Source organism: Triticum urartu, chromosome 3 (genome assembly GCF_003073215.2).
Source record: "Triticum urartu cultivar G1812 chromosome 3, Tu2.1, whole genome shotgun sequence".
NCBI lineage: Eukaryota > Viridiplantae > Streptophyta > Magnoliopsida > Poales > Poaceae > Triticum > Triticum urartu.
This window is the reverse complement of record NC_053024.1, coordinates 315,062,534-315,088,998: the sequence shown is the minus strand read 5'-3', so window position 1 is coordinate 315,088,998 and position 26,465 is coordinate 315,062,534. Positions and strand designations below refer to the sequence as shown.

Below are 26,465 nucleotides of genomic sequence, written 5' to 3'. Positions count from 1 at the left end.
TCTAGGCTCATGCCGAGAGACTTCAAGTGACCAATGTTGCTGCATCCCATGGACGCACATCTCAATGGCATCCTCGAGGTGCATCTCCCTGGCGAGACGCACATAACTATTGCGGAAGCGGATGATGTAGTCATCAATGGACTCATCTCATCGTTGTCGGACTTGTGCCGGCTCGACAATCGAGAAGTCCTTCTTCATGGCAACGAAGTGCTTCTTGAAAACCTCTTTCATGGCCACCCAACTCCCAATGGACCCAACCGGTAAACGGCTGTACCAATGGAAGGCGGGCCCGGTTAATGACCCTGAAAATTGGCGAAGGAGAAGTGACGGGCTGTTTGCTGTGTCGCCGCATGCCGCCTCGAAGTACGCCAAGTGCTCCCTTGCATCACCGGTTCCATCAAATTGACGAAACTTTGGTGGGTGCCACCCTGCGGGATACGCCATCATGTCATGCCATGCCTCGTAAGGCTTCTCCAGCTCACTCTTGGAGGTACGAGGGGCTTGATCTATCGCCATTTGCTTCAACTTCTTGTCCACCATATCCCCGACCATGTCGTGGTAGTCCTTCAGCATAACCGCGTGTGGTACTGTGTTGGCAGAACCAGCAGGGCTAACCCAAGGCCGAGCTTGTGTGTTGGGGTCATGTTGAGGCACATCATTTAAGGGCACCCTAGCAGGAGGGCCCACCTTGAGTTCCTCCTCTTGCGGATCCACCACTCGCTGCAGCACGCCTTGTGGAGGAACGCCTTGGTTGTTCATCATGAGCTCAATGAACTGGTCAAGCTTTGACGCCAACTGGTCAATCGTCTGGCGCTGGCTTTTGACTTCTTCTTCTAGAGACACTTCTTGTGGTGCTACTTTGTTTACAACACTTGGGCCCTGGGTGCCATCAACGGGTGGCTTGGCAGCAGGATCCTTATCCACAAGGCTATCACCATGATTCACCATGCGAACGGGCGCGGTGCGGAGGTCTTCATCGCCTCCCTCGTAATCTAACAAAACCGATGAAGCTAGTTTATGGTAACGAGGGGAGTGCGGGCGACTCTCCAACGATGACGAGGAAGATGAATCGGAGAAGCCTTCATCATCATCAAGGTTATCTTGGCGTTCTCAATCTCTGGGAAACCCATCCGTCATGCCTTGACGGGCGATGGATTTTAATCTTGTGTTGGCCCCTGGCCGGTCTGCAACTTCTCGTCGTCCTTCAAGGTCTTGCGGAAGCCTTGATGTAATGTCGGTGTAGTGACGCTTGTATATATCTTCATTTTGTGAAGTGCTCCCTGCACCTAATGAGCCTTTCCCTATTGTCACAGGAAGACACGTGGCCCTGGATCTTGCAACTTCTTGCGACGTCGATGAGCTCGTCTTGGCATCCCCCTCTGCACCACTGAGCCATGCACGAACAAGGCCAAGGCGTGGTAGGAAGGTCCTCTGGAAGTCTGCCTTTGGGTTCGGCGCAATCTCTTCTTCAGAAGGATAGTCGAACTCCTCGGTGATGGCAGGAGGTCGCCATCCATTACTTGACCCTTCACTTGGCTGCACTCCAAGAGCACCGCACAAGGCAAGGTTCTTCTCAGTGGATTCCTTCACTTTTTCAGCCTCCTGCTGAGCCTGGGCTTCTCCATCTTGGTCCATCCTTTCAGAGGGAACAAGAGGAAACTCCGTGGGAAGTGTTGATTCTTGTGGGAGGGCAGCGTTGGCTGTACCATCGGAAGCTACTTCGTTGTTGGAGGAGAACGTAAGCTTGGCTTCTTCAACGCCTTCCATCGGTGTGGCCGTCGGCGCTGGCATCTTCTGATTCTCTAGTGGGGGTGTTGGTGCAGTCGCCTTCACACGTTCATCATTCTTCTAGGGAAGGGATGAAGAAGGAACCACCTTGCTCCCTTGCTCAGTGCTTCTCGTGGATGTCTTGCGTCATTTCGGCGCCAACCGGCTGAGCAGGTAGCTATAACGCTCATGCCGCTCCAAGTCGGGGGAGATGCGAAACTTGATCCTGTCATTTTCTTGAACAACCCCACCATCGGGTCGTAAACGTACCTGAGTGTGTCGAAGGACTAAGTCCTCAAGTTCTTTATAAAGAACATGACGGTTTCTCTGACGCCTCTCGCGCTTGCGCTGGTTCTCCGTTGGAAAGATACCATCCCTTTGTACATGTGGCGTGCGTAGGAGTGCTGGTGCAGGGCGCCTCATGGAGGATGAAGTCCTGTCCGTCATCGCTTGCAGCTGTGGCCGATCTCCCCGCCTAGGAGGTGACGAAGGTCGTGGTAGAAGTGTCGATCGCAAAGGTTCCTGTGGTGGCCACTGTTGAGTGGGCCGAGGGTCCCTCTCATCGTCTTGATGTCCCCGCCTGGGAGGTGACGAAGGTCGTGGTGGAAGTGCCTGTCGCAAAGGTTCCCGTGGTTGCCACTGTTGAGTGGGCTAGGGGTCCCTCTCATCGTCTTGATGTCTTGACCATCGGTTCCAACGTGGAGGCATGTTGGGATATCTCCCTTGTGGGAAGTGTCGAGTTGGTGAAGGTTATCGCCGAGGCGCCAAAGTCTGGCGCTCATATTGAGGACGATGGCTTGGGGCTTGACGCCTCATCCTTCCTGCAGCTTGAGCCAACGATGCACTTGGTGCCGTTGGATCTTGGAGCCTTCTCTGGATATTGTTCATCTGCTCTTGGAGTTGGCGAAATTCTCGCCGTAGGTCGTCGTCCCGTGGCGCGGGTGCTTCATGCCGAAGGGTGGAAAACCTGTTGTTGTTCGGGAGAGACCTTCCGTCGACCGCCGATTTGTGGAGACACGGTGCCCATGCACCCCTTCGAGTGTCGCCAATGTTGAGGGAGACAGTAGGGCCTGGTAGAACGGGCTCTTTGCGTGAGCGCCGCTTCTAGAACTCCTTCATGATGGCGTGTCTCACCAATTCCTTGACCTTGCATGGCTCGTATGCCCAATCATCAGGGAACAAGTCATACGGAGGGGTTAAGGTGCTTCGGTAAGTGAACACCTTATCAGCTAGGTCCATGGCGCCGAGGGACCAATCCTCCTCCGGCACCATGCTCTGAGCGATGTGGGAGGCTATCTGTTGGTGGAGTAACTGTACCTTGCAGTACTTCCTCCTGTAGTTGCGTAGGGGATGAGGGCTATCCGACAAACGAGCGTTGGCCATGAGCCTACGCAAATTATGGGACATGGCCTCCAAACCCTGGAGAAGCTCTACCTCAGTGCGCCGCGGAGTTGGTTTCAGCGGCTCCGAATGCGTAGTCGTGGTAGGGGTGTGGAGGGACACCGCACTAGACCGCCTGTTGGCGGCTCTGGTGCGGAGGCATTGAGCTGCCTCCACATCACCTTTCATATCCGCCCTCGTCGATTCCTTCAATAGGGCGCGCGCCTCAAGCATTAGCTCGCGACGCTTCTTCTTCATCCTGGCAGCCTCCCGCCTTAGTGCCTTCTTCGACTGCATAGTTTGAAACTGCGCAGGATCCTGGGCTTGATGGATGTAGACCTTCTCGCCAAGCTCGATGACGACCATGGGCGGCATTGATCCAAATTGGATCATCACCGGCTCCGAGTTGCTGTCGCGGGACAGTCCACCTGCATGAAAGGGATCTTAATGAGCGGAAATCCTCGCTTTCGCCTTGTCATGCAGCATGCTGTGCAGGTTGGGAGACGAGCGAAGACGATTCAGACGACCACAATGAAGCGAAGATGGGAGGAAAACTAGGTCCCACCGGGCGTGCCAATTTGTTTGACACGAGAAAAATCTTATAAGCACTCCGAGAAGAAGGGAAGAGAAGGAGTATGGATTTCTCTCATGCGCCGGGGAAAAGAAAAATGCGGGCGTGCCAGTGTACCGTAGTACACAAAGAAAAGTGAACGGGAAACAAGTATTTCATTTATCTCTTTGGATGAAAAAAATACAAGGTCCCATAAAAAATGGTTGCGCTCCATGGCCTAGTAGCGCGGCCTGCCTGACTATGGCGATGTGCGGTCTCCTGGTTCCCGGGGCCTCGAAAAGCTCCGGGTTAATTACTCCCGCGGGTTGCTCCGCGAGATACATCCGATTAAGCTGTGTGGTCGTCTTCGTCGTCTTCGCTTCGCATTCTCCATGCATGATGATGATGGTGTGAGTGTATGGTGTGGGCGGCGGCAAAGCTCGTGTCCTCGTCGGTACACATGCCGCTCAAAACATGGCTTTGTGCTGGCCATGTTTGCCCTCGCCGTCGCGCCTCGTCGGTCTTGACAGCGTCGATGTAGTTGGTGTTGAAGTTGCATGGGTCCTGCTCAGCTCGGACTTCCTGACGATGTAGTGGCTTCGTCGGGTATGCAAGGGGTTGCCTCACGGGAGTAATCTTTTGTGGAGACCAGCGTTGATGTAAAACCAACGCTCGCTCGTATCAGCAATGCCGGTGTGGTTAGTGCCTTGTCTCGGCTGGACGTCGTGTTTACGACGGTCCTTCAAGACAAGGGCACCGCCTCACAGGGCCATCGGGAGTTAGTGTTGGTGAAGTCATGTCGCCTCCTCGCCATCACGCCTCGTCTTCATGGGCTTCGTGTCGCAAATAGCACCATGTAGTGGTAAGGGTTGGTGAAGCCACGTCATTGCGTAGCACCATCTTCTTTTCATCGCGGGCTCCGTGTTGCGGGCAGCACCGAGGGCGTGTGTCATCTTCATGGCTCCGGGTCACGGGCTCCATCTTGACGAGGTAGACATTGGTGGTGTCCTCCTTGCGAGCTCCACACCACGATCCTTCGCGGTACCGGGTTGATGTTGTTGACATTGGCGTCATCTTGGCAAACTCCGGGGTGCCATCCACCGCGGCACGGCAGCGGCATCCTTGCTAGCTCCACGCCTCTGTCCTCCATGGCACCGGCTTGATGATATTGGCGTTGGTGCCGTCTTGGTGAGCCCCGTACCGCTATCCACCGCGGCACGGCGACGCCATCGTTGCGAGCCTCCACGCCTTTGTCCTCCATGGCACCGGCTTGATGAAGAAGAAGACAGGCGTCGTCCTAGCGAGCTCCATCTCGCCTTCCTCCGCGGCACACGGCGCAATCCCTGCGAGCTCCACGCCTCCGGGCTCCAGCTTGATGAAGTAGACGTCGGCGGCATCCCCAACGGGCGCCACGCCTCCGTCCTCTCCTTCTTGCGAGCTCCCCGGCACGATCCTTGCGGCACCAGGTTGATGATGTTGAGATTGGCGTCATCTTGGCGAACTCCGTGGCGCCATCCACCACGGCATGGCGGCGGCATCCTCCCAAGCATCCACGCCTTCGTCCTCCATGGCGCCGGCTTGATGAAGTTGACATTGGTGTCATCTTGGCAAACTCCGCGCAGCGATCCACTGCGGCACGGCGGCGGCAACCTCCGCGGCACACGGCGGAATCCTTACGAGCTCCGCGCCTCCAGGACTCCGGCTTGACGAAGTAGACGTCGTTGGCCTCATCACCAAGGGTAGCCACCACAAAGGAGGCCAACGGACTGCACGCCGGCAGCCCCATCGACGCGTCCTCGTCGTCCATGCCTTGGTGAAGTCTGGGAGTAGCCTCGTCGTCTTGGTTAGCTTGAGGAAGATGATGATAACGCCAACGAAGTGCTGCATGATCGCGAGCTCCACCGCGCCACCACGTGTTGTGCATGCATGCAATAATAAAGGATGAAGGAGTGATTAGATGATAACTTTACCGTTCGGGAAGATCGACTAGTCAGCTAGATGGAAATGCCGTGATGGCTTACACTAGTATTGCTCAGTTTATATGCATCAAGTACATGTTCAGTTACAGCTCAAGCGATGGTGGATAATTAAGAGAAAGGTCTCTAGACCTTCCACATTCTAGCACTAAGCTATAATGATGATAATAGGCAGCACTAACTGAATCCAAAGGATGCGTTGCTTAACATTCCCCCGCAATCTTAACATGTGCTAAGGTTTAGATTGGAACGTAATCGAGTAAGCATAACCTTAGTGAGAGGCTTGGTGAATGCATCAGCTACTTGATCTGCTGAAGAAATAAATTTGACCTCCAAAGCACCCATGGCTACCTTCTCTCTCACAAAATGAAAATCAACTTCGATGTGTTTCGTGCGGGCATGGAACACCGGGTTCGCCGTGAGATATGTTGTGCCGAGGTTGTCACACCACAAGACGGGCGCACGAGGCTGAGGAACACGTAGTTCCTTTAATAATGATTGTATCCAGGTTGCTTCAGCCGTACCATTTGCCAAAGCTTTGTATTCCGCTTCTGTCGATGATCTAGACACGGTCGGCTGCTTGCGTGCACTCCATGAAATAAGATTCGGACCGAAGAAAATTGCGAACCCGCTAGTAGAACGCCTATCATCGCTACAGCCAGCCCAATCCGCATCCGTGAACACACTCAATAGAGTTGAAGGCGAGCGCCGAATATTTAAGCCGGTCGACACCGTCCCTTTCACAAACCAAAGTATTCTCTTCACTGCTTCCCAATGAATATCAGTCGGACAGGACAAGTACTGACACACCTTATTAACGGCGAATGAGAGATCAGGCCATGTTAAGGTCAAGTATTCGAGAGCGCCAACCGTGCTTCTGTAACGAAAAGCTTCATCTTCGGACAGTCGATGACCAGATTCCCGACTAAGCTTCTCATGAGTGCACATCGGTGTTGAGACTGGTTTGCAATTCGCCATGTCTGTACGCTGTAAAAGATCAAGAGCATACTTCTTCTGATTAAGAGTGATTCCCCCGGAATTGCGAAGCACCTCAATGCCCAAACAATAATTAAGAGAGCCAAGATCTTTCACAGGAAATGTGACGGAGAGGTGCTGAAGAAGTCGTGTCATGGCCGATGATGAAGAACTCACAATGACTATATCATCAACATAAACCAGCATGTATATGGTGACACCACCGCGTGCAAAAATGAACAAAGATGTGTCAGCTGCTGAAGGATAGAAACCCAGCTGCTGAAGACGTTCACTCAGTCGGGCGTACCAGGCACGAGGGGACTGTTTCAGGCCATATAAAGCTTTATGCAACTTGCACACATAATCTGGACGCGAGGGATCCTGGAAGCCGGGTGGCTGCTGCATATAACCTTCTTCAGTGAGAATACCATGCAGGAATGCATTGCTAATGTCAACCTGACGAAGCTGCCATCCATGGGAAACTGCAAGAGAGAGCACGAGTCGCACGGTTGCAGGCTTAACCACAGGTGAGAAGGTGTCAGAGTAGTCAATTCCGTACTGTTGTGTGAAGCTGCGTGCGACTAGACGAGCTTTGAACTTGTTGAGAGAACCATCAGACTTGTGCTTCACCTTGAAAATCCATTTGCATCCAATAACATTTTTTCCGAGCGGCCATGGAACTAAAGTCAATGTCTTGTTCTGCTGAAGAGCGGAGAACTCGGCCTCCATGGCGGGGCGCCATTGTTCATCCTGGAGTGCGTCGCGGTACGTGCGTGGCTCAGCATGAAAGGCCCGACGCCGAGGATCATAGCGCACGGTGCCATCCGTGGGTACCAGCGTTTTCACGACGTTTTTTCGGAGACGCGTTATCATCGGATGTGAAGTGCCTGTGGCAGGAGCAGCTGGCGGACGCTGCTCCAGAGTTGGAGCAGCAGGAGGCTCCTGTTTGCTCGGCGAAGTCGGAGACGCTAGGGACGCCGCGCCAGGAGAGCTCGTGTCTGGGCCAGGCGAGGTGCAAGACTCGGCTGTAGACGAGGCTGGAGTCTGCGACCCGCTTGGAAGGACGGGGGACGTCGGAGCTGGCCCGTCTGCATGGCGATGATGCGGCGTGCATGGCGACATAGAGCCAGAGGACGTCGAGTCGCTGGAACCTACATGCACATCAGAAGGACTTGACGACGCATTAGAAAGCAAGGTTAAATCATATCTCTGCATGCGATCATCCACTACGGCCGGCTCGTCTACAGGCACTACCGGAACAGGGCTCTAAGCCGACAGCCAAATATATGCCGACGGATACCGTCGGCCTAGTCCGAGCTATGCCGACAGCTAGCTCCTGGCCGTCGGCGTACAACGGCCGTCGGGCTATCCACGTCTACGCCGACAGCAGCCGTCGGCACACAACAGCCGTCGGCTTATCCGAGACTACGCCTACAGCTGCCGTCGGCATATATAGGCCGTCGGCATAGATGCGGGCCTGCCGACAACGGGCATCACGGCCGGCTAACGACGTCAAATCTATGCCGACGGCCGTGACGGGCGGTCGTCGGCATAGATACGGGTGACACGTCACCGATCCAGAGCGCACCGACCAGGACCTATGCCGTCGGCATATCTGACACGTCATCGATCCGCGGCGCTGTCCATCTGCCCTGGCCGCAGCTATGCCGACGGCTTTGCCATCGGCATAGTTTTTTTTCTTTTTTTTTCTTTTTTTCCATATATTATTATTAAGCATACAGTATGTGTTAATAAGCATACATATAGATTGTGTTAATAAGCATACATATAATATGTGTTAATAAGCATATAGTATGTGTTAATAAGCATACATATAGTTTTTTTCTTTTTCTTCACTGTTTTCTTTATTATTATTATTTAACTAACTTACATACCGTATGTGTTAATAAGCATACATACATTATTTTTCGGTTCTGTACAGAGCGGTGTGACCCCCCTCACGAACGGTGCCGCCGCCAGCCGGCAACTGGAATGGGGAATAGCCGCATCGGGTCTATACGAAGGGGACTTTGCTCCAAGTGTTTATATATATCGGATAACCTACCACAACCGGGTGGTGTTGTGGCATGTCCGAAGAGGCGGCACACATCTCCGGGGCGTGGTCCTCCTAACAGACGGCGCCGCCGCCGGCACCTGGAGGGGGGAAACGGATGCATCGGGTCTACACGGAGGGGATGTAGCTGTCGGTTTGGCCCCGAATGTTGCTCCCAGGTGTCCCTCTGTGCTGACCTGACACAACCGGGTGGAGAGGCCCACTGGTCAAAGCACGTCTGTGGGAAGTCAAAGGGCTAGATCTCGTGGTCAACCGCTCCAGGGTTAGGCGGGACGGGGCCCTGGGGGGTAGCAATGCCACTAGAGCGTCGCACCGGCCCCTCATACATGCGGGGTGGTGTGGTGGCATGTCCGAAGAGGCGGCACACGTCTCCGGGGTGTGCCCCCCCCCCTCACGGACGCGTCGGATCTACACGGAGGGGATCTTGCGTAGGCGGCCTCTCACAAGTCTGGAAGTGTTATGGCGGTTGCAAACGCCCGGCACGCGTGTCCGGGGTGTGCCCCCCTCACGGACGGCGCCGCTGCCGGCACCTGGAGGGGGGAAACGAACGCGTTGGGTCTACACGGAGGGGATCTTGCTGTGGGTCTGGCCCGGTTGTTGATCCAAAGTGTTTCTATGGGCTGACATAACACAACCGGGCGGGGAGGTCCGTTGGTCAAAGCCCGTCCGTGCAAAGTCAAAGGGGTAGATCCCGTGGTCAAACGCTACAGGGTTAGGCGGGACGGGGGCCCTGGGGGGGGTAGCAATGCCACCGGAGCGTCCCACCGGGCCCTCACACATGCGGGGTGGTGTGGTGGCATGTCCGAAGAGGCGGCACGCGTCTCCGGGGCGTGGCCCCCCCTCACGGACGGCGATGACACGGTAGTAGACGTTCTGCGATAACGACGCGGCGTGAATATTATTAAATACTCGGAGCGCGATAAAATCATGAGTTTTTTTGCACGACGTGGGCACATGTGCTATAGGAACGATGGTATTTTTTCATAATTTTTGGTGATGGAGAAGTATCCAAAAAATTCCCTCTATGCGGATTGCCCTTCATGCGTCTACGGCTGTGGCCGGCGGCCTCCGGGGGCTAGCATGCCGCCAAATATTGCGTAGGCGGCCTCTCACAAGTCTGGAAGTGTTGTGGCGGTTGCAAACGCCCGGCACGCATGTCCGGGGTGTGCCCCCCTCACGGACGGCGCCGTCGCCGGCACCTGGAGGGGGGAAACGGACGCGTCGGGTCTACACGGAGGGGATCTTGCTGTGGGTCTGGCCCGGTTGTTGCTCCAAAGTGTTCCTATGGGCTGACCTAACACAACCGGGCGGGGAGGTCCGCTGGTCAAAGCCCGTCCGTGCAAAGTCAAAGGGCTAGATCCCGTGGTCAAACGCTACAGGGTTAGGCGGGACGAGGGCCCTGGGGGGTAGCAATGCCACCGGAGCGTCGCACCGGGCCCTCATACATGCGGGGTGGTGTGGTGGCATGTCCGAAGAGGCGGCACGCGTCTTCGGGGCGTGGCCCCCCCTCACGGACGACGATGACACGGTAGTAGACGTTCTGCGGTAACGATGCGGCGTGAATATTATTAAATACTTGGAGCACAATAAAATCATGAGTTTTTTTGCACGACGTGGGCACATGTGCTATAGGAACGATGGTATTTTTTCATAATTTTTGGTGATGGAGACGTATCCGAAAAATTCCCTCTACGTGGATTGCCCTTCGCGCGTGTACGGCTGTGGTCTGCGGCCTCCGGGGGCTAGCATGCTGCCAAATCTTGCGTAGGCGGCCTCTCACAAGTTTGGAAGTGTTGTGGCGGTTGCAAACGCCCGGCACGCGTGTCCGGGGTGTGCCCCCCTCACGGACGGCGCCACTGCCGGCACCTGGAGGGGGGAAACGAACGCGTCGGGTCTACACGGAGGGGATCTTGCTGTGGGTCTGGCCCGGTTGTTGCTCCAAAGTGTTCCTATGGGCTGACCTAACACAACCGGGCGGGGAGGTCCACTGGTCAAAGCCCGTCCGTGCAAAGTCAAAGGGGTAGATCCCGTGGTCAAACGCTACATGGTTAGGCGGGAAGGGGGCCCTGTGGGGGTAGCAATGCCACCGGAGCGTCGCACCGGGCCCTCATACATGCGGGGTGGTGTGGTGGCATGTCCGAAGAGGCGGCACGCGTCTCCGGGGCGTGGCCCCCCTCATGGACGACGATGAGACGGTAGTAGACGTTCTGCGATAACGATGCAGCGTGAATATTATTAAATACTCGGAGCGCGATAAAATCATGAGTTCTTTTGCACGACGTGGGCACATGTGCTATAGGAACGATGGTATTTTTCATAATTTTTGGTGATGGAGAAGTATCCGAAAAATTCCCTCTACGCGGATTGCCCTTCGCGCGTCTACGGCTGTGGCCGGCGGCCTCCGGGGGCCAGCATGCCGCCAAATCTTGCGTAGGCGGCCTTTCACAAGTCTGGAAGTGTTGTGGCGGTTGCAAACGCCCGACACGCGTGTCCGGGGTGTGCCCCCCTCACGGACGGCGCCGCCGCCGGCACCTGGAGGGGGGAAACGGACGCGTCGGGTCTACACGGAGGGGATCTTGCTGTGGGTTTGGCCCGGTTGTTGCTCCAAAGTGTTCCTATGGGTTGGCCTAACACAACCGGGTGGGGAGGTCCGCTGGTCAAAGCCCGTCCGTGCAAAGTCAAAGGGCTAGATCCTGTGGTCAAACGCTACAGGGTTAGGCGGGACGGGGGCCCTGGGGGGTAGGAATGCCACCGGAGCGTCGTACCGGGCCCTCATACATGCGGGGTGGTGTTGTGGCATGTCCAAAGAGGCGACACGCATGTCCGGGGTGTGCCCCCATCACGGACGGCGCCGTTGCCGACACCTGGAGGGGGGGAAACGGACGCGTCGGGTCTACATGGAGTGGATGTAGCTGTGGGTTTGGCCCGGATGTTGCTCCCGGGTGTCCCTATGGGTAGACCTGACACAACCGGGTGGAGAGGTCCACTGGTCAGAGCCCGTCCGTGGGAAGTCAAAGGGCTAGATCTCGTGATCAACCGCTCCTGGGTTAGTCGGGACGGGGGCCCTGGGGGTAGCAATGCCACCGGAGCGTCGTACCGGCCCCTCATACATGCAGGGTGGTGTTGTGGCATGTCCGAAGAGGCGGCACGCATCTCGGGGTGTGGCACCCCTCATTGACGGCGCCGCCGCCGGCACCGGGAGGGGGGAAACAGACGCGTCGGGTCTACACAGAGTGGATGTAGCTGTGGGTTTCGCCCGGATGTTGCTCCCAGGTGTCCCTCTGGGCTGACCTGACACAATCGGGTGGAGAGGTCCACTAGTCAAAGCCCATCCGTAGGAAGTCAAAGGGTTAGATCTCGTGGTCAACCGCTCCAGGGTTAGGCGGGACGGGGTCCCTAGGGGGTAGCAATGCCACCGGAGTGTCGTACCGGGCCCTCATACAAGCAGGGTGGTGTTGTGGCATGTCCGAAGAGGCGGCACGCATCTTCGGGGTGTGGCCCCCTAACGGACGGCGCCGCCGCCGGCACCGGGAGGGGGGAAACGGACGTGTCGGGTCTACACGGTGTGGATATGTAGCAGTGGGTTTGGCCCGGATGTTGCTCCCAGGTGTCCCTCTGTCGATGACCCCCTCCCCCTTCACTCACCTGACGAACTAAGCTACCCCCGCCCCCACCCCCACCCTCACTGTCGACGACCCCCTCCCCCTTTTCACTCACCTGACGAACTAAACTCCAAATCGAGCACGCGATCGAGGGCGGCCATGGCGCTCCCATACCCGCGACCAGGCCACGGCCTTGGCGGACGAAGCTGCTCAAATTCGGCGCCTCCCCTCCCCTCCCCTCTGTGTGGTTCTGGGAGAGGAGAGGGCTGAGCGGTTTAAAAAAAATAAAAAATCTATATGAAATAATAATACATAAAAAAGGAAAATTATAACTATAAAAAAATTAAAAATCTATATAAAATAAAAAAGAATAAATATATAACTATAAGAAAACATTAAAAAATTTATATAAAATAAAAAAGGAAAATAAAATCCGTCCGTGCAAAGTCAAAGGGCTAGATCCCGTGGTCAAACGCTACAGGGTTAGGCGGGACGGGGGCCCTGGGGGGTAGCAATGCCACCGGAGTGTCGCACCGGGCCCTCATACATGCGGGGTGGTGTGGTGGCATGTCCGAAGAGGCGGCACGCGTCTCCGGGGCGTGGCCCCCCTCACGGACGGCGATGACACGGTAGTAGACGGATCAGGCACTCGCATAATTACCGGATCAGGCACTCGGTAACGGTACCCCTCAGTCAGTTGCTCTCCTATGTATCACCTTTTGCGAGACCATAGAAAATATTTATATCATAAAGAAATGTTGCTGACCATAGAAAAAATTCGGTTCAGAAAAAAATATACGTAATATTTTAGAAAATTGTTGTACAATATAAAAAAGATCATGTCATTAAAAAAATGTTTCAAACCATTAAAGAAAATGTATGGTACATTTTAAATAATGTTCATGCATGTAAAAAATATGTATACCATGTATCATTTTTAATATAATTATATGCCATGTATCATTCAAAAAAATTAAAGAACGTGTATTTGAAAATATTTAATACGTACGTGTATATAAAAAAGTATTTTATATATATACGAAACTTTTCAATGCGCATGAAAATAATATACACTAAAAATATATTTGAAGACAGTTAATAATATATGCCAGGTGTGTAATTAACATGTATACGGCTAGTTTGTAATTAATATGGATAAAAAAATACACCTATGCCTACGGCTTAGCCGTCGGCATATATGCCACGTGGCGTGATTAATATATGCAGGTCCCCTTATCCACTCGCGCCCACCCTCCTCCACTCGTTCTTTCCCACACCCGCAGCTGCAGCCTCATCCACTCGCACCATCCGCCGACCGCCGCCCGCCGCCGACCGCCGCCCGCCGCTGCTCCCCGCCTCCCACGACGCTCCCCGTCGCCCGCCCGCCACCGCTCCACCCACGCCACTCTCCCCTTCCCTCGCCCGTCCCCCCTCCCCGCCGCTCCACCCCCTCCCCTCCCCTCCCCTTCTCGCGTCGTCGCCGCCACGCCGGCTCTCTGCCGCCCGCCCGCCCGCCGCCGCTCCACCCACGTCGTCGCCATCTCATCTCCACCCCAGCTCTCTGCCCCGCAACGAACCGGGCCCTGCCCCGCCTCGGCCCCTCCCCGAGCACGCCTGGCCACGGCTCCGGCCAGCCCGCGACCCTGCCCGTCTGGCCCTGGTGCTAGCTCCGGTCGGCGGCCTTCTCTGCTTCTCCGGCCGACCACGACCAGCCCCGTCCCTCCCGTCCCCTCCATCGCCGTGACTCCCCTCTGGCCGGTGAGCTATGCTCTTTTTTCATTTTTCCTACTGTGACATTCGTAGTTTCATGTTTATTTGCTGCAAATAACTACTATGTATGGACATGTGTAACTTATCTTCACAAAGACAAGTGATGTAATTGTTAGCATTGTTCTCTTCTAGATTTTATGTCCGTAAGCCTAATATTTGTACCAATATGATATATAATGGATTATGACAATATATGCATGTGAGATTAATGGATGTTGTATTCAGCCCCTAAGTCTATTCACATATGCATGCAAAACAATTTTTTGAGTTGATGTTTGTGTCGTGTTCTTTGAGTTGTTGACGTCTAGAGATGGCATGGATAGGAGGTGGAGCTGTGTCTAAATCCTTGCTATGTGACATTTAGTTTCTAAAATAGTTGTGTGAGATGTGCTCCAAAATTGGCATATGATGAGTGGTTATTTAATCATGATGATCTTGCTAAAAAAATTGAAGGACAATATTGGACACTTGACGAAATATGATTTTTATATAGTTTAAAGTGTCAATGCTTAACCTATTTTTTTGCACTTGGTCGAATTAACAGGATTTGTGGTGTTCCATCTTCGTGGAGTGACGTCGACGTTGGAGGTGTTGGTCCACGATCGTCCCTCCTTTGATCGACTAGATCCTCTACATCGGAGGGTGAGCAACAATTCCATGACCTCGTCCACTTTTTTTCCATGTCACTAGATTAAATTTTCGCATCAAGTCGCGTAACCTAGGTCTCCCGTCCGAAAGGGTTGCATCGATAAATATGCATTCAATTGCATATTTATCACCGCAGCTCTTTCGGATTATCCAGCGCTTTCCACGGACAGCCCGAGGATGTGTAGATTGGGTACGTTGTTCATGCTCTACCCCGTTTCGAGACAGGATTTCGGCGGCGCCTCCCTGTTGTTCTCCGGATGCACATTCTCTCGGCATTTTGCCGAGACGTGTATTTGGAGAACAGCGGGGAGGTGCTGCCGAAATTTTGTCTCGGAATGGGGTAGAGCATGGACAACGTACTCAATCTACACATTCTCGGGTGGGATTAGGACCCATCTTTACCTATTAGAGATGTAGGTGGATTAAATGTCGATTCTCGTCAACCTTGTAAAAAATAAAATATTGATGACGGCAAGACCGAGGAGCACCTGGGGCCTTACATTCATCACTATCAGGAGTTGCATCCGGATGTTCCTGTTGCTGAGGTCGCCCAGTCTCAGATCGACGACATGGCGGTGGTGGCCATCCAGGGGAAGAAGAATGGCCGGTATCCGTGTTTCGACGGCTTGATCACTCCTTCGATCTCGTACACACAGCTTCGGGCTACCAACCCGAGCCAGTTAGAGAGTACGGGGCGTTCACAGACTCCCTTAGCCCGCCAGCATGCTGTAAGTACTTCCTCTTTATATTTTTCTATCTAGCATTCTAAGTTTATTTTCAGCATTGCTCACTTAGAAACAACCTAAATTATGTAGGCATATACGGAGTTTGTCGAGCATAGGAATCTCGAGGTGCGGGAGTACTTGAAACGAGTGAAGGCAAACGATGATTACAACCGTCAGATGATGACGGTTAGTTTTGCCCTCTTAAAACCAAGCTAAATTTTTGCACTTTCATTCCTTCTGATCTTCTAGTTTGCTTGTTTAACTAACATTCAGGCTATGTTGGCGTCTTGGAGTAACCGCACGAATCCACCACAAATGGGACCCCCACCACCACCTGCGGGAGAACCCCCACACGTGCCCACGTTCGATGAATGGGTGGCACTAGGCAGTGATGGTCCGGTTAGTACATTTGCCTAACTACTGGCAAACTAGTTCTCGTTCATGAAACACTATCATATCATATTTACCGTTAGAATCTTTTCTGAAACATGTAGGGGACCGGTGGCTCGACTCCTGCTCTGTCGACCCCAGTCACTCCGATCTGGCAGAGTGGTGGTGGTCGCGATGGCGGTTTTGGCGGAGGTGGTGGTGGTTTTGACGGAGGAGGTGGTGGTTTTGGCGGAGGTGGTCTTGCTTGGTGATTCCGTGCATGTGGCCATCGTGCCATGCCTTTCATATTCCTACTTTTATGATGTTTCATGTCTTGCACTACTTTTATGTTCATGAACTTCCGTCGGTGATGATCTTTAGATGATGTGATGAACTTGAGTATGTTTAGATGATGATGGTGAACTTGAGTATGTTTAGATGAACTTGAGTATGTTTACATGATGAATTGTCATATTCTGCATAATTTCATATTGTTCTGTTTTGAAATGCTGTCAAATGAATTGGAAAAGAGAAAACAGGGGAAAAAACTATGCCTACGGCAAAGCCGTCGGCATATATACGCCCAGGAGTTACCAGGGCTTGCCACGTGGCACATCTATGCCTACAGCAAAGCCGTAGGCATAGCTGAAAATCTATGCCGACGGCTTTGCCGTAGGCATAGCCCTGCTGCCAGGAGGAACCAGGAGATGACACGTGGTAGAGATATGCCTACGGCTTTGCTGTAGGCATAGCCCTGCCACCAGGAGTACCACGGATTGCCACGTGGCAGAGGTATGCCGACGGCTTTGCCGTCGACATAGCTCTGTAACGTGGCATTGCGTGATTCGTCAGCGCTTTTGACGGCGCCGTCCGTTGCCGTCAGACGAAAAACACTGCCGACGGCTATACTATGCCGACGGCTGACGTCAGGCCGTCGGCATAGGCCCCTATGCCGACGGCTATACTATGCCGACGGTCTGACAAGACTATGCTCACGACATCTACGCCGACGGGCCTATGCCGACGGCAACCGTAGGCATAGATCTATGTCGACGGCCTAGGGGCCTATGCCGACGGCCCGTGGCCGTAGGCATAGTCCGCGAGTCCGGTAGTGAGGAAAAACTGAAGGAGGTGTAGGAAGAATGGGTGTGGTGGTGGGAGTAGTGGAAGATGCGGCTGCAAAAAGAAAAAATTCTTCATCAAAAACAACGTCGCGGGAAATATAAATACGGCCAGTTGATCGATCAAGGCACTTGTAGCCTTTGTGCATAGAGCTATAGCCCAAGAATACGCACTGTCGGGAACGAAAATCGAGTTTACGATTATTGTATGGGCGGAGGTTGCCAGCATGCACATCCAAAGGCACGGAGAAAAGTATAATCTGGTTTCTTGTTAAGAAGACACGTGAGTGGCGCGGTGTTTTGAAGAACACGAGTTGGCATGCGATTAATTAAATAGCAAGCGGTAATGAAGGCTTCGTCTCAAAAACGGATTGGGAGAGAGGAATGAGCGAGGAGTGCGCTGCCGGTTTCAACGATATGGCGATGCTTGCGTTCAGCGATGCCATTTTGTTGTGAGGTGTGTGGGCAGGATACACGATGAGTAATGCCTTCCCGCTGAAAATATCTAGATAGGCGATGGTACTCCCCACCCCAATCAGACTGGACAGTTTTGATTTTAGTATTAAGCAAGCGCTCAACATGTTTTTGGAAGGTGTAAAATGCTTGCTCGACATCGGATTTTCTCTTGAGAAGATAAATCCATGTGAAACGACTAAAGTCATCCAAAAAACTCACATAATATTTGAAGCCTCCAAGAGAGGTAATAGCAGGTCCCCAAACATAAGAATGAATAATTTCAAGCGGAGCATGAGTAACATGACTCGAATCTCGAAAAGGTAATTGATGGACCTTAGCTCGTTGGCAAGCATCACAAACATTATTAGACTCGATCGAAGGTGCACAAGCAAATTTATTTGACCTAAGAACTGACTCAACGACACTTTTGGATGGGTGGCCTAATCTTCGATGCCAAAGATCCGAGGAGAGCTTGACACCGGAGAAGGCGCGATGACCAGACACGATAGGTGAGGACTTGAAGCTTGGCACCGGATAAAGACCTTCACGACATCTACCGCGAAGAAGAACCTTCCTTGTTGCTCGGTCCTTTAGATAAAACAAGTGAGGATGAAATTCAGCAAAAGCATCATTGTCAGAGACTAACTTGTGCACGGATAGCAAGTGTTTGTTTACACGAGGAACATGCAAAATGTTGCGAAGATAAAGAGGTTTGAACGAGCCGGAAATAGTGGAGTGACCAACATGTGAGATAGACAAACCTGCCCCATTGGCGACGTGCACCTTGTCCTTGCCACCGTAGCGCTCATGGACGGTTAGGCGGTCGAGATCGTTCGTCAGGTGGTCGGTGGCACTAGTGTCCGCGTACCAGTCCATGTCCATGGAGTAGGAGCCGGTGTTGGCGACGTTGCTGGAGTGCTCGCGGTGCTCCTCCGGCTGGTACGCGTGGTTGAAGCGATTGCGACAGTGAAGCGCGTCATGGCCGACCTTGCCAGACACCTGACACTTCAGGTTGGAGCGCCCATTGCCGCGACCACGCCCGCCACGACCACGAGCTTGTCCGCCTTGCCCGCCACGTGCACCGCTGCCACGTGCTGCAGCGTTGGCAGAGGGATGGATCTCTCCAGTTGAGTTCTGCTGCTCAAGACGAATTTCAGCGCTGAGAAGAAATGCATAAAAGCTGCTGAGGCTCACGGGGTCATCACGTGCCGTGATCGACGCAACAAGAGGCTCGAACTCGGAGCCCAGCCCAGCGAGCATGTACCCAAGCACCTCGTCATCAGATAGGGGCTTGCCGATGGAGGCCATGGCATCAGCGAACCCCTTCATCTTGCGATAGTATTCCGACGCAGAGAGGTCGTTCTTCTTCAGATTAGAGAGCTGGTACCTTAGTTGCATAACACGAGCTCGATTTTGTGAAGCAAACATGTCATGAAGAGCAGTCCAAACTGCAGCAGAGGTTGTCAACTGTGTCTTGCTGGTACCAGTGAAGGAACTCCGGGTTGGCCACCTCGATGGCTGCCTCACCGGTTCCTTGCATGATGGTGTGCGGTGGTGCTTCCACAGTGCCGCGACATAGTCATACAGGCCGTTTGCGGCAAGGGCAGGAACGGCCTGGGTCTTCCATAGCAGGAAGTTATCCCGCGTGAGACGGATCGTGATGAGGTTGGCGAGTGACGTGACAGAGATCGGAGCTGAAGAGCTGGAGCCGGCAGCGGCGGTGCCGGCCATGGGGATAGGATCTTTTTGCTATGTATACCAAGTCAGCTAGATGGAAATGCCGTGATGGTTTACACTAGTATTGCTCAGTTTATATACATCAAGTACAGGTTCAGTTACAGCTCAAGCGATGGTGGATAATTAAGAAAAAGGTCTCTAGACCTTCCACATTCTAGCACTAAGCTATAATGATCATAATAGGCAGCACTAACTGAATCCAAAGGATGCGTTGCTTAACACGACTTGGTGTTCATGTTGCTGTCGAGACGCCGGCTTCTTGTACGGATGATCGTCGGCGTTCTTGTGACGAGATGTCGAGGCCGATCTCTCTTCTCTCCTTCTACTTCTTCTTGCTGCGCGAGTTATGTGACCGTGGTGGCTGGATGTGGTCGATGGATTTGTGGATGTGTTGCTGCGTGGATTTGTTGTGCACGTGATGGCGGCGGCCGTGGTGGCTGGGTGTCTCTGCGTGCCGGCCAGGACGTGGTAGCTCCTGTATTTATAGGACGGGAGGGCTGGACGTTGTACGCAGCCCGCCGCTGATTTCTTCCTTCTATTCTTCTTCTTGATGTCCAAGTCCGCGCAAAAAAAGGAAACAAACCGATGCATACCTTGTTTCTTCCAGCATGCCTTTCAACAAAAATCAACGAGATCGGTTGAGTCTTTGGTTTTCCTAATGTTGAAGCTTGCCAATTATACGAGCACACACCGGCTGCTCCCGTGCATGTAACTTGCACCGGGTATTCGGATATGTATTTATGCCCTTGCCGACCGGCCGTAGATACTCAAATACATACACATATGATGTATAAATACAAAATGGGTATTCGGATATGTACGCACACGAGCTTGCCGGCCGGTCGAGACACCCGAATACATACACGTACAAAGCTAGACTACTACATCTAGCCAATGTGCATGTGGCCAGGACGTACGCATGCACACGAATTTCTTGCACCAACATTTCATGCACGTGCATGTGAAAGAACGTGGGCAGCTTGCCATTCATGATTGTGCCATGCTAAATGAATTTTGCCTTTGTATTTATAGCCTGCACAAAAATCTCATTAAATATATATATATATATATTATTTTATGCAACAATGGACAAAAACTCATCAAACAACAATTTTGTGTTGGTTACTCGTATTCCTCAGCTTTCCATTTATGCATGTCTTTTGTGTACACAACTATTTGCACTTTATGAAGTTGTCCTGGATTGTGTCATATGTAAAATCTTATATCATGAGGAATGGCTTAAATTCTTAAATACACTTTCTGCCATTAGGTGTATTTGCTATGTGTATTTAACTTGCTTATCCCGTGATCAATCTAAGAAAAAGTAGCTCATTCCATAGTCTCACTTTCCCATACATGTAAGGTAATCTATGTAAGATTCGTTATTACATATCATTTTTTTAGGCCTGTGTTCCTAATACTAAGTAATAGGTTTACTTATATAGATGCAAAAGGGGGTGAAGAAACCAGTATTTTGCCAGCTCATGTGGCCAAACTAGCTTTTAATGAGAGTAATGATAGAGTGGGAACACAAGTTATAGAACAGAAAGAAAAACGGTTGATGTATGCTCTTTGTGTTCTATTGTGTTTTTGTTTTTTGCGATTCAATATGAGAAAATCTGTTTCAGTGACTGGTATGACACACAATGATATTTCCTAGTGTTAGTTGGACAGGAACATGGGGTGTCCGAACCCGACTCGGATTCGGGTGTCTGACTCGGCAATATAATTTTGGACACAGCAAATGACATTTGTTATACGAACGTGTATAATATCTGATATTGATTCATACTATCGGGTCCTGCCAAAAAATGTAGGTGTCCGTGTAGAACTGCTTCTGTCTACTCTCTCTATGTATACGGCGTAGCTGTGTCTGCTCTTCCTTATGATGTTCTGTGTTGATACAAGCATTATTTCCCCCCTCAGCAGAGGCTCTAGTATGGTTTAATTAGCTCTGCATTTACACTGCAGGAAACTGAGAGTGAAAATGATGGTCTTGATGTTGACGTGGGTGATGATGAGCTAGAGGAACCTGAGCATGGACATGAAGTTGATGTACCATCTGAACCTGAGGTTAAAGAATCTGCTCCAGTGCCTGTACATTCTAAAGACACAGAAAAACAACTTTCAAAGAAGGAATTGAAGAAGAAAGAGCTTGCAGAACTAGATGCTGTTCTGGCCGAGTTGGGGATTTCTGAAAATGCTACACTGGCTGACGTCACGAGTAAATGTATGTAATGTAATCATGCTATGACCTATACAAAATCGATCGATCAACCGTTCTTTATCTTCTCGTTAAATGTTTTTGTGCGTGTGTAATCTTTACTAAACTGACAAGTGTTTGATTTTGGTACTTTTCAGCTGAAAGAAAGCCTGATGGACAGAAAGGAGATGGGGATAAGAAGGGTCTTCCTGTACCATCAGAAAGCAAGACTTCGAAAAAGAAGAAACTAAGGAAGGAGAAACCATCTAAGGATTCCAAAGACCAGCCCAATGAAGTGGATTCCAGCAAGGACCATGGAGAGGCGGCCGATGATACAAAGTCTGGAGAGGAAGCTACCGCTGTAGACTTGAAGGAGAAGATGAAGAAGATAGCTGCATCGAAAAAGAAAAAATCAAGCAAGGAGGTGGATGCTGCCGCCAAGCACGCTGCGATGGAGGCCGCCGCTAGGAGTGCGAAGCTCGCTGCTGCAAAGAAGAAAGAGAAGAGCCACTACAACCAACAGCCCGTGCGATAGACCGCCTTCATCTCGAGCTTCAGTATAAGCAGCGCGCTTGTTGGATCCATTTGCATCACGTGATGCATCTTGCCTTGGCAACAAATAGTGGTGCTCTCTCTGCTTGCTTCAGATTACTTAACATGAGTATATGGACCATACCTGCTGTCATTTCTGTTGGAGCCCCATTTTCACCTCTGGTATGGAGCCAATCAACACTAGTGGTTAATGAACTTCCAGTTGTATTATCACCATGCACAGTTCATAATCGGTAAGCTAAGATTGTGCTATGTTAGTATGTTTCATCATGCATTGTCTGGATTTCTGGCTGTGGTTGGTATTCTTAGTTTCTTACCCTTGTCATTTGCACATACTCAAAACCCACCAGATGTTGCCTGGTAGGATACATCTGCTGCCTCAGATGTATTGTTCTCATCTGTGCTTTTATGCCTTATCATTTGGTCCTGGCATTGCTTTAGTTATATGTACTGAAACGATTTGGACGTGGATTACGCAAGCTTAGTGTATGCTGTCATGGATCATAGATCAAACATCTTGGAGGAAAAGTTGAACGATTCTTCATCCGACGTGCAGTAACCCAATGGCAGATTCGCTTGCTGATCGGATGAACTTTCTTTCATTGACAACTGATTACTATGGGTTAGGAGAAACTAAAAGCAACCACACGAGTATTCATGCCACTCCCGACAAGCAATTGCACAAGAAATCCATAATATAGACTAATAACATCTCTAGCAGATCCCCTGAAACTCAAATTTGAGGAGCAAAAGTGACTTCTGAGAAAAAATGAGTCAACTAGCAATTTGAACGAAATATGAGTTTTTGATTCCCAAAATCAGCCCCACCTCTCTTAAATTTCGTCTGCCGCCGTTCAGCAGACTAAAACTCCCGCAGCTCCTCCTGCCCACCCTGACGACACTGCCCTGCTACCCGCCACCGGCCGCCCCCTTCCCCGATGAACATCCGAATGGGTGGGCCGTCCGCCACTGCACCCTTGGACACCAACGGCGGTGCTGGAGACCCACCAGCGGCTACGAATTCAGCGGCGCAAGCTCCAAAAAGGCGGCAAAAGGGGAGGAACATCGGCAGCAAAGCGTCAACGACAGACCCTCAGGCACGACCACCTTACTGACCTTGGTGCAACGGACCGACAAAAGGAATTGTTCGCCGACCGAAAAGGCGGCTGTCAACACAGCGACGATCGCAAAGAAAAAGAAGAATGCGCCTGGTCTACGTACCCTCGCCATGTCGCGGCTCCCGCAAGTGCCACCCCGCCTCCTCCTGCCACGTAGCCAACCCCGCCGCCACTGTTGTCCATCGATGGGATGAATTCGTACACTACAAGTTGCGATGGCGACATGCTCAAAAAAATGCCGATAAGGTGATTTTCTTCGCTTTCCGTTTTATAGTTTACAATTTCTTAGTATAGTGATGCATTGTCCGATATTTGTTGGTGCAATCGAGTGATCCTGAAGGTTTTGGTGATTGTTGGACAGAAACAGTGTGGGACTAATTAATGTGTTTGCTAGTGCACATAAATTTAGAATTTGGAGAAGATTGCTAAAATCTTTCAAGAACTTTGCTATAAACTTTCGAGATAGTTATCTACGCAGCAGAGAAGTTTGCTAGCTTTGAGGAGTTTGCTATCGAGACTTTTTTCTAGTGTGATGCTTAATCGAAATTACATACGAACTAAAATGAGTGAGCAAACAAATTAAAACGTGTCTTATATACATCCGACTAAAAAAAACTAAGAATGTCCTATATTTGTGAACAAAGAAAGTAGCATATTTTTCTTCACATTCACGCATGCCACCTCATCATATAAACATGCATTGAAAAAAGTCCAACTCAACATTCAAACATGTATGGATCACCTTAGTAACTAAATACAATGAATTATATATATTTTTAATTTTAATTTGTATATTATTATGTATCCAAACATTCATGTCTAATATATTGCAACCGATCCCATGGCAACGCGTTGGGCATCGTCTAAGTACATGTTGCAGTCTTGTAGATTTTTCCGTATGGTTTAAATTTTAGTACGTTGTTTTCTAAACGCCACTAACATTCAGATTTAATTGACAACTGTACATATACTGATTTTTTGTTACTGTATCATACTTCTACGCAACACGCGGCTTGCACGTGCCCGGCGAACTCCTGCGGCGCCCGGGCGCGCGCCCACGACGGCGCCGCCCCGTTGGTTCCAGCCTCCTTGTTGAGCACATACACGGCCTGCTCACCGCCGTGGCGCCCGGCGCCGATGGCGGCCACGCGGCCGTCCCCGATGGCCACGATGACCGTCGCCGCGCGCCCGTCCTCCGGTACCGGCGCCACCGCCCGCCACCCGCTGTCGCCGTCCCGCACCGCGAGGTGGCCGTCACGTAGCATGTACATGGCGCCTGCCGCGGACGGCGCGGCGCAGCACGTCCCCGGGCACGCCCCCTCGTTGACTATCCTGTCCAGCACTGGATCCCACGCCCAGGCGTCTGTGTCGAATGCCTCGCCGGTGCCGGTGAACCGGCCCTGCGCCTCCGTCGGGTACCCGCCAACCACGACGAACCTGGCGCCGACGCGGACCCCTCTTGGCTCGTCCCGCTCCAGCGCCATGTCGGGCAGCGCCGCCCACGCGTCGGCCTCGGCGTCGTATGCCGCCGCCGACCGCAGCGCGTTCTTCTCCTCGTCGTGGCCGCCGGCGACGAACACCCTTCTTCCGGTCGCCGCGCATGCGAAGAACGACCGACGCGGCCCAGGCATCGGCGCGCCGCTCCGCCACGCGCCCTCCAGGAAGTCGTACACGTGCACCGTGTCCGTCGGCGCCCACGTCTCAGGGTCCCAGCCGCCCACCACCACCAGCTTCCTCCTCTCGCCACAGGCCACGGCGGCGAGCTGGCAGAAGAGCGGGAGCCCCCGGCCGCCTGGGAGCGGGGGCAGAGTGGCCCACCCTCCGTCGGCCGGGTCGTGGAGCACGAGCCGGTAGGAGTTGGAGAGGGCGGCGGACGCAGCGTACTTGCGGGCCGGGCCGGAGGCGGCGAGCGCGGGAAGGGCCTGGGCGAGGGCGAGGATCGGGCGGGCATGGCCGTTGGCCCGGCGGAGGCGGCCGTAGAGCGGCGACTCCACCTCCGCCTTCCACTGCCGCGAGGTGCGGCGCGCTGCTGGGAGCTGACGGAACCCCACCCGGAGCAGGCATTCCCGCGCCACCTCCTCCGGGAGCCCCGGAATCAGGTCACCCATCTTCGATCAACCTCGACCGATGCACAACCTTAATTCACTCACTCCTTCAAACGAAAAGAACCGATAACAATCCGCTTCTTGCTCTCTGGTTTGGAACCCTACTACGCAACGAGAATCAAGCAGTGAGTTGTGGGTTGTGGCTGCGCTGAGCTGTTTGGGGACGCGGCGGGATGGCGCGCTTTATACCGGAGAAAGCAGCATTTTTTAAATTTATTGTACAAACCAGGGGGGTTGCGCGGGAATGCGAGAGACGGTTTTTCGAGCGGCGCTCGCCATCCTGATCCCGTATCATATGCGGAAACAGCTTGCCTTCAAAAAAATTGGTCAGGATGGAGACGTCGCCCTCTCGGCCCGGTGGCGTGCGGCATTACAGTACAATGTAATTGCTCCGTCCCCAGTTTCGTGCCAGGCCGCCGGTCGCCGTCGCCGGGATCCGACCGGCCGGCTACGAAGAGTGTGGCTATTTATTTATTTTGATCTGAGAGCGTGGCTATTGAAACCTCTCGGATGGCGATCTCCAGTGCAGGCAGCAGCAGAGGTATTTTGTCCGGACAGACAGAATACTGACGGTCAGGAAACGACGGCACGGAAGAGCTGTTTGCTTCGTATACACAGGTGCCGGGCAATTGTTGTTTATTCATGGAAACCGATCGCTCTCTTGTGGATTTGGGGATTACCAGAACTTATCCAGCGGCGACCGTAAGATTCTGCGGCTGCCGGCCGTGGGCGAACGAGCCGCCAGCCCGCCACACATCCACGTCGCTGCTTGTGGCAATCCGCTGCGAATAGCAGCTAGCTGAAGTTCTACCGTTTCAGTCCCCGTTTGGAACGCAGATATGAAAAACAAAACAAAAAATAGGAAAACAATATGAATTGAATATCATGTTGTAAATTTATTATAGTAATGTACTCGTTTGGATGCTCAACAGTATCTTGCACGGTAATTTTGCATGGAATTGTTTCTTCAGACTAAAGAGAAGAAGAGATGACACCAGTTGTATTGGACTTCTTTTTTTCGCCAATATGCAAAGTTTGCATATCATTTCATTGATAGGTAGGAGAGAACAAGAGTAACATAGATAAGAGAGGGGGAAGTGGGAAAGAATACAACACAACATAATCTTTCCTAGCTCAAACTCCAGCCAAGGAAGACGAGGAGACGAGACCCAGAGCACCTAGACCACGTCACAACCATCGCAAGGCACCACCGTCGCACGGCCACCGCTCCAGGACAGACCAAATCAACATACCCCCACCTTAAGCGCCTAGAGGAGTTGGCAAGTGGGAAGCAGGGTTCGGCTGAGCAGGAGGAAGAAGACATGGATGAGGCTACA

At 52.3% G+C, this 26,465-nt stretch overlaps 2 protein-coding genes across 2 annotated transcripts in view; one reads left to right on the top strand and one right to left on the bottom strand.

Annotated features, from left to right (window-relative positions):
• Positions 1-22,172, top strand: part of LOC125548348 (serrate RNA effector molecule homolog) — a 34,574-nt gene extending 12,402 nt beyond the window's left edge. Inside the window, exons 2-3 of the mRNA XM_048711973.1 lie at positions 21,122-21,380; positions 21,512-22,172. Of these exons, the coding sequence (XP_048567930.1) occupies positions 21,122-21,380; positions 21,512-21,888 (636 nt within the window). The 3' untranslated portion in view covers positions 21,889-22,172. The remainder of the gene's footprint in view (positions 1-21,121; positions 21,381-21,511) is intronic.
• A 1,655-nt stretch (positions 22,173-23,827) lies between these two features.
• LOC125548347 (F-box/kelch-repeat protein At1g80440-like) lies at positions 23,828-25,275 on the bottom strand. Its single transcript, XM_048711972.1, has one exon. The coding sequence runs from the start codon at positions 25,129-25,131 to the stop codon at positions 24,013-24,015; it is 1,119 nt and encodes a 372-aa protein (XP_048567929.1). The 5' UTR covers positions 25,132-25,275; the 3' UTR covers positions 23,828-24,012.
• Between the last annotated feature and the right edge of the window lie 1,190 nt (positions 25,276-26,465).

Coding starts and splice junctions, on each gene's coding strand:
- LOC125548347 (XM_048711972.1), bottom strand. CDS start 25,131: ATGGGTGACCTGATTCCGGGGCTCCCGGAGGAGGTGGCGCGGGAATGC.